The 8,617-nt window shown below is 32.9% G+C and overlaps 1 protein-coding gene across 1 annotated transcript; it reads left to right on the plus strand.

Annotated features, from left to right (window-relative positions):
• Positions 1 to 6,013: 6,013 nt before the first annotated feature.
• On the plus strand, positions 6,014 to 8,195 carry LOC107061760 (uncharacterized). The gene is made up of 2 exons (XM_015311564.1): positions 6,014 to 7,630; positions 7,860 to 8,195. The coding sequence occupies exons 1-2, from the start codon at positions 6,014 to 6,016 to the stop codon at positions 8,193 to 8,195; spliced, it is 1,953 nt and encodes a 650-aa protein (XP_015167050.1).
• The last annotated feature ends 422 nt before the right edge of the window (positions 8,196 to 8,617 follow it).

Raw genomic sequence — 8,617 nt, forward strand, 5'->3', positions numbered from 1 at the left:
CTGTCTACATTTTTTCTTTTACAACTATTTGTTCCCAGTTGTGACTTTATTCAGATCCATCTTCAGGTATCGAATGTTTGTGATCTAGAAACTTGCAGGCTAGCTTCCACGTTTCTTCAGTTGCTTCCAGTCTGTGAAGGTCAATATCAAGGATTTTTTCCTTCAATATTTTGGATATGGACTTCCCTTTAGTCATTAAGACCCAGTTAGAATTATCGTCCAAGACTTTGTTATCTTCATCATAAAAACGTTTGAGAATAAAATATAGTGCTTTAATTTCCAGAGCTCTTTTAGTTTGTATCAATTTTTTATTTAGGTGTAGGAGCTTTTTATCAACTCATGTTGCCTTGATATTAAAATCTTTCAATTTTTCCATAGTAATATAGTTAATTGTTGGAAAATATAGTTGCAAATCTTTGGTTTCCATGGAGATACTAAAGAATCGGCAATAGACTCCTTCTCCTTCTGCATAATTTTTTACTGAGTTTATCAGTTAGGCAGGTAGTTTGGATACCTCCTGTAGATCTGATTTAGCATAAACTCGGTCTAAGTAACCAAATTCAAATAATTGAGTTGTAAAGCCCGATGATCCGTTCGAAAATATTGAAATTCTTGGAAATAAACTAATTGTCCCTAAAACTCCGAATGTTTCTCCGCTTTCTTCAGGGAGATTGTAAATATATCTCGTAAAAGAAAGACATTCTTCTTCTTTTGGATTTTGTCTTTCAACCTGAAAAGAAGAAAAACTTTTATTCCAGATGGAACCTTGTTAGTACTTCCTTTTGGTTTCCCAGAGATAATTTTTTCAACTTTCGTTGAAGATGCCTTCGTTTCTTCTTTTGAAGAACTGGCCCTTTTTTGGCTTGCTTGGCTTTTACCTCTGTCCTTAGACGCAGGTTTCGGCATATTCATGCTTGCCGATGAGATGTTTTTGGCACTAGGTGCTAGTGGGACATCTCCTGCCACTTTGTTGGGATTTATATTCCCTTCAGGATTTGAATTCCTTTTTGGACATGTGTCCAAATGTTCACATAACAATAGAAATTCATTCATATTTTCAGTTTGATCATCACTGAGTTGATTGATATCATATTGCATCTTTCTTGCTTGTTCGGACAAGCTGGCTAATTCATCTCTGATGGTAAATAGTTTGTGGCTTTTGTCATCTATGGACTTTCCCACAAGTTGCATTTTTTCAAACACTCTGTTAATAAGAATCTGTGTTCGATTGTCCATATTGGACGTTTCTTGAGAGAAAATCTGCAAGAGAGTTATCAATTCCTTTAATATGTTCTATTTTAAAATAATAGAATGATAATAAAATAAGTCACCTATGCAATCTCCTGTATTGCGGTTCTGATAGAAGTTTGTTTGAGATTAATCCTGATACCTGTGTGTTATCAGTTCTAATAACAAATTGCTTTGGTAAAAGGAAAGCTGAAATTTTTCTTATTCCTCTAACAATGGCTAATAATTCCTTTTCATTAGTGGAATATCTCGTTTCTGCTTCATTAAATGTACCACTTGTGTACCTACAAATTTCATTTAAATCGGTTTGCAATAATGCTCCCCAATGATAGTCAGAAGCATCTTTTTGTAATACCAAATTTATCATTTTCTTCTGGTAATCTAAGTTTTGGTAACTTAGAGCATTCTTCTTTTAATTTTTTGATGCACTGAGTGTGCTCTTCAGTCCATCCAAGTCTATTGGATTTTCTTATTAATTTTTGCAGGATATTTCTCTTTTTTGCTAGATCTAGAATAAATTTTCCTGCATAATTGAGACATCCTAAAAATCGCTATATTTCTTGTTTAGTTGTTAATTTGTCAGGAAATTCTACAAAAAAAATTTAAGATGTGTGCTTGTAATTCTATTCCATTTTTGAAATAATCATTCCTAGAAATTCTATTTCATTTTTGTTTATTTCTGTCTTTTTCTGACTTAGAATAATTCCATTTTTGACACATATTTCTGAAAATTCTTTCATATGTGTTAAATGTTCTTGATATGTGTTCTCACATATTAGTATATCATCTATATAGATGATTAAAAATTCTTTTTCAGAAAATATCTTGTCCATCTTTCTTTGAAAGATTTGAGGGGCATTTTTTAATCCAAAAGGCATTATCATCCATTTGTAGTGTCCATTGGGCGTACTGAACGCTGTCAACGGTATGGATTCTTCTGTTAATTTTATTTGCCAAAATCCACTTTTACAGTCAAATTTTGAAAAATAAGTTTTTCCTTTGGCAAGGTTTATAAGATTATTTTTATTTGGGATAAAATATCCATCAAATATGCAATTTTTATTTAGCTCTTTATAGTTTATGACCATTTGAGTTTTTCCTTTTTTTATTTCAGCATGGTTTCTTACCATAAACGTTGGACTGCTATGAGGACTTTTACTCATCCTAATAAGTTTTAGGTTGATTAATTCTTTACGTTGAGTTTTAAACTCAATTCTATCATCTTCATTATAGAGCATGGGTTTTACTCTAATGATGATACTTGCGTCTTTGAGTATTAAAGTGGCCTTTTCTTGATTTTTTTCCCATTTTTCTAAAGGATTTTCGCCATAAGGTTTTGAAAATTTTCTTTAATTTGTTCTAGATTGAGACATTTACAAGAGATTTTCCTTAGATTTTCTTATAATTTCCATTTTCTTTTTCAAGCATATAAGGATTTTATTTTCTTGGGACTTTGATAAAATGTCCGCAAGGGGTTTTGAGACTTATCATATATAATGTCTGATGATAATCTTGAAATTGTTGGAGAAAATCATTTCCTAATAACAAATCAGTTTCTAATTTGTCATAGGCAAATATTTTGTTTATAGAAACAATTTTTTATCCTAAAATTATTTCTACCTTTTCTTTTGACCGTGATAGTAGTTCTTTGACACCTGTAATACCAATCATCGATATGTTGTTTTTATCGATATCCCAATTTTTTATTAAAAAGGTTTTTGCTAAACTAGCTTCTGAACCATTATCAATTTGACAACAAGTTGTTAATTTAGTATCATAGAAAGTTATTTCTATAAAGACTGATACCCTAAAAGATGTTTCTTTGGGCATTTTTAGATTATTGGTAAGAAACAAATTTCATTTTTGTAACTCATTTCTATTCCATTTTTCCCTATGATGTAGTCGTTTAGACTATTAAGGAATAGATTTCCTAAGATTAGGTTGTGATCACTTTCGTGATTTGTAATATAATAAGGGACTGTTATTCTTATTGTATCTAGTTGTATTGATAAATCTACCATATTTATATAACTAAAGTTATTTCCTTCAAAGGTTTTATAGATATAAGGGGTACCTTTGTAGATTGGTAAACCATCTAATATAGTACCTTTGACATGATTAGCCGTTGCTCCTGTTTGTAACAAGATTTCTTGTTTTTTTCCATTCAGATCTGTTAAAGACTCTTCTTGCAATTCTAGTAATGTTAGAGGTTTCAAGAATCTTTTTGCAATACCTATGGGATGTGCTTTTCTTTATTGAATTTCTTCTATATTCTAATGAAAGTCTTGGATTGTTACTAGAACTTCCTATTTCTTGTGTTTTTCCAAATCGAATTTCATATTCTTCTGGAATTTGTGCTTGTTGAATTTTTGCTTCAACGATTCTTGCTATTCCCTTACATTCCTGATCTATTTCGATCATTTCTTTGTTTTTGTACACACTACCATAATTGGAGTTTGTAACTGTATATAGAGCTTGGTAATAAATGCTCATGATGTGATTACCTGGTTTAAATAGGTCTTTTTTTTTTACCTGAAAATGTAAGCTTAACGCATCATTAAAGTCTGCATCCTTAAGTGAAATACAGTACTTGGGATAATACGTAAATAGAGGCTTAGTATAGGCTAAGTTACCTTCAATTATGCCAAGGTTTCCCTTTCTGGCATTTATGAATCTTTCATCTGAAAGGTTAACGACAATAGGGCAACTGATCCCTTCTTTAAAAGTTGATTTAACTAAAATTTGGATTCCTCCTAAATGGACATAATTCATTTTCTTCCTTTTTATTTCAGGAATTTTTTAGACGATCTGTTCGATCATTGACTTAGTTAAAAGATTTAACTTATCCTTCTTGTTGTTTGGGTAATTTCTATTACCTTTTCCATCTCTTGATATTCATGATAGGAAATTTTGTTTCTTGCAAACATTGTTTGCATTCTGTTGAATATATTATCTTCAGTTTTGAGATTAAGTTGTAATCCTTGGATTTTCTTTAATAATTCTCCATCGAATATTGCTTTTAGGGGGTATCCCCTTTGATCCTCTTCAGTTTCTATATTTTGTATTGAATTGTCTTTTTCCCTTTGTATTTCTTGATTCATTTAATCAGATTCTTCTGAGTTGGTTGAATATTCTTCATATAATTCTTCATAGTAGTCATTACTTTTTATTGACGTTACAGATTCTAGATCTGAATCAATTTCTTGTCTATCAATTTTTGATATTTTTACTCTTTTTTTGTTACATTTGTAACTTTTGTGTCCTTCTTCACCACAGTTGTAACATTTACATTTTTCTGTTGTTCTTTTAAAATTATTTTTTCTTTTGTAATACCGTTTTTTAGGTACATAATTTTTTCTTGAAATACTTTTTCTTTTGATTAATCCTTTTGGTTCTTTCTTCATTTTTTATAGGATCTATCATTACATCCCCATTGGGTTGCAGCATTAGTATCTATGCAATATATTTGGGTGTTTATTCTTTTAGCTTTTCTTTGTATGTTATGAGCCATACAAAGTTGTCCAAGCCTATTACTTAGGAAAGATATTCTTTGTCCTAGAGTATCTCCTTCAATGTTTTCTTTTTCATATTCTTCTCAAAAATATTTAGCCTAAAAGCCTGGTAATTTTTGAAAATATTTTTCAAGGTATGGTAGCATTTCTTTACTACTATCAAATATTTTGTAGTAATATTCTTCGAATTAACATGTGTATTCTTGAATATAGCTCATTTTGCAAATTTGTAATTTTTCTAATTGTTCTTTTGCTATTATTCTTAATTTTTCCCTATTTTGTGATGCACTTCCTTCACCACCAAGGAATTCATTTCCTACGAACAGTACAAGGGCTCTTATCCCTTCTTGAATGGATTTTTTGAATCCTTCTATGGTATGATTTTTGATGATTCCTTTCGCATCATCTGACAATTTGGTATGCCAATTACTTACTTTACCGGTGAAAGTATTTATCGCAATGATATATTTTTCCTCGTCGGTGTAATTTACTCTTTTTCCTAATAGAAAGAAAAGAAATATGTTTTGTGTCCATACATCTAAATCTAGTTCTGGCTCTCTTTTACAGTCTAGGTCTAGAAATTGGATTATTCTACAAGACTTTCATTGCACAAATTCAATGAAACCTTAAAACTCTATTAATCAATTTTCCATCTCCCATTATAATTATCTTCTTTATTAGATTAGATATGTTAATATGCATTTATGTATGACTTTTTGTTATTCTTTCTATCACTTTATAATATGCACAATTTTAGAGCATTTCATGATTCATTGGTTTCATTATTTTTTTCTTTAAAAAATCATTAAGTTTTGCTGCTACTTTTCGACACCCGTTAGTGGTACATAATTTTATTTTTTAGCTCTATTATTAGTAATTAGCAGAAATGATTCTCTCTTTAACCCATTGTTGTGAATCAAGTTGACTATGTAAGGGCCTATGGGCTACTAGAGACATTTATTTGGGATCCAGGCCCAATAACCAATTGTTAAAAAAGACTAGGTTTTAGAAGAACGGTTATGAAAATTATGTCGAAATTTTGGCTGTTAGTTATCTCTCATCCCCTTTCTCTGTTCTAGTATCTCATCCCCTTCTAGTTACCTTTTTCTATGTTAATCTATCTGTAATTAGTATGTTATTACTTTGTTGTGCGTATTATACGTTGTAATTTGTATCCAGTGAATATTATATATCAGTGTTTGTGTTGGGAATCGAGTTTGTTTCATTGGTGCTTTCATTCAGAGTTCTTTCTAATGGAGGACAAAAGAGTACTCAAGACTTTCGTTGGTGATTCAATTCGGGATTCACTACAAGAAATGAAGGATTCTATCTCTAAAGATCTCGCTGAATGTCGTTCGATGTTGCTGGAGGTTTTGGGGAAAAAGGATACGACCTCTTTTGAACCCGAAAACATAGTTATGAACGTCAAATTATGGCAGTTTCGAGGTGAGAATCCAGACGCTTGGATAGTTCAAGCAGAGCATTATTTTAATTGCTATAAAATTGAGGAAGATCAGAAGCTTAATGTGGCTTCGTTCTATTTTGATGGTGAGGCTTTGGAATGGTATGGATGGTTATTTCGCAACAATCAACTCGCTGGTTGGGACCATTTTGTGGACAAATTGATGATTCATTTTCTCTCCCGTACTAGAGACACATCTCGTAGGTTCTTACCCATTCCCAAGAACAAGAATGATAGGACGGTGGATTACTATCAAGAGGCTATTCCATTGTGGGGTAATATTACTAACTCATCCTCACCTCAGTCTTATCAATACAATCTCTTTGCTAAAAATTCTGAGGTAGACCACATGTTCGATAAAATTCTTGAGAAGGGTAATGATGTAGATTCTTCGGACAGTACCTCTGTTGAAGAAAATAATGACACTTTTGAAGAAATGGACAATATGCCATCACTAATAGTTTCTTCGGTGCTTAGTGGGTATAATCAAATGGTGACAGATACAGATTTGTCTAATAACATTACTAATGATGAAGCAATTTCAATTCCAAACAAAGTTCTCTCTGAACTGCCTCAGTATGGTCATGATCAATCAAGTCGAGAAAGTGGACAACATGTCCGTACCACTAGTTTGTTGTTGCGTGCTTTCGATGTGCACAATGATCACTCTATGAACACGTCCTTCCTATGCGAAGTTGTTGATGATGTTAAGCTCGTGAAAGCCATCACCGCAGTGAAGTATTGGAAGCTGGTAGTTGTTGGACCAGCGTACAGTGATTCTGAGCTCCTTGATGACTTGGGACTGTTTTCAATGGACGAGGTAACTGTTAAACATTTCAGAATTAGTACAACAAGGATGTTCGACGACACTCTTCGGTGGTCTTGTGTCATTGGTTGTGGACACAAGGTTGCAAGACCATTAATTGAAGATCCCAATTTTAGTTGGACTGTTATTTTTAAGGAATTTGTTTTGAAGGACATAGACAAAGAAGTGGATAAAGCATTTCCCTCCTTCACTAATATTTATTTGCTTGTAGATGTTATTTCTGCAATTGATTCTAACATTGTCTGGAATGCTCGAATTGCACTATTGGAGGCAGGAATGGTTGTGCATTCAGTACACCGACACCAACCACAAGATAACAAGCTAGTGCGAAATGGGAATAGCATGGAGGAATATATCAATAGATGTTGTGTAAGATTCTTTATACATTTTGTTGTGACATATAACATGGATGTTGTTTATATGATTCATCGAAGGGCAACTGGTGTGATTGATAATGGTGGTACCGTTAACTGGACGAGAACCTACCACATTGCTGGAGTAGCTAAGAGGATGAACACGTCTGTTTCTGTGGCAGCTGAAAGTAATGAGTTTACTTGTCTTATGTCACTGGATCGGCCAAAGGTGATGCCAACTTTTTTTCCAATTGATTTTTATATCCAAACAACTTCACTGGTCGATCGACTAATTAGGTACTGCTTCTTTTTTTTTAACTGATGAAGTGGTATTACATCTTAATTTTGTTCTCGATTACATCTCTGTCACTGTTCATGGTGTTATGAAGCACTTAAATCAGTTGAACCAAAGGTTGCCTTTGGTGCCAGTGAAATTTTACACAAATGCACCTTTCCAGGCATTATCCTACGAACATCACCTTAGAGGAGTATGTTGCAGTGACATTTGCCATTTTGGAGGTGTTATCGTTCTAGTTAAAGCTGGACAATATGTTCAAGAGACAACGGGAGTAGTGTCAATTTCCTTAATACTCTCCAAAGACAACATAACGTTACACCTCACATCAGAACATCTAGATCATTTTATTTGGCCTAGTTCATTGTTGGATGGAGGAATGTTGTTTCACTTTACACTTGTGACATTGAAGTGTGTGGAAACTGCCACTCGTCAAATAATTGAGAGAGTTTTGGATGGATTTCATGACTTGAACCTTGAGGACAAGGTTTCCTTTTGAGGGATGGAGTATTGTTGTGAATCAAGTTGACTCTGTAAGGGCCTATGGGCTATTAGAGACTTTTATTTGGGATCCAGGCCCAATAACCATTTGTTAAAAAGACTAGGTGTTAGAAGAACGGTTATGAAAATTATGTCGAAGCTTTGGCTGTCAGTTATCTCTCATCCCCTTTCTCTGTTCTAGTATCTCATCCCCTTCTAGTTACTTTCTTCTATGTTAATCTATTTGTAATTAGTATGTTATTACTTTGTTGTGCGTATTATACGTTGTAATTTGTATCCAGTGAATATTATATATCAGTGTTTGTGTTGGGAATCGAGTTTGTTTCACCCATGATATTTGAGTTTTCATTTTGCTATATTTTTTGTTAGCACAACTATATTACTTTACTCCTAATTAGAAGTGAGACTTTAGAAGGACGA

The sequence above is a fragment of the Solanum tuberosum genome, unplaced genomic scaffold (assembly GCF_000226075.1).
Source record: "Solanum tuberosum cultivar DM 1-3 516 R44 unplaced genomic scaffold, SolTub_3.0 scf00165, whole genome shotgun sequence".
Classification (NCBI taxonomy): domain Eukaryota; kingdom Viridiplantae; phylum Streptophyta; class Magnoliopsida; order Solanales; family Solanaceae; genus Solanum; species Solanum tuberosum.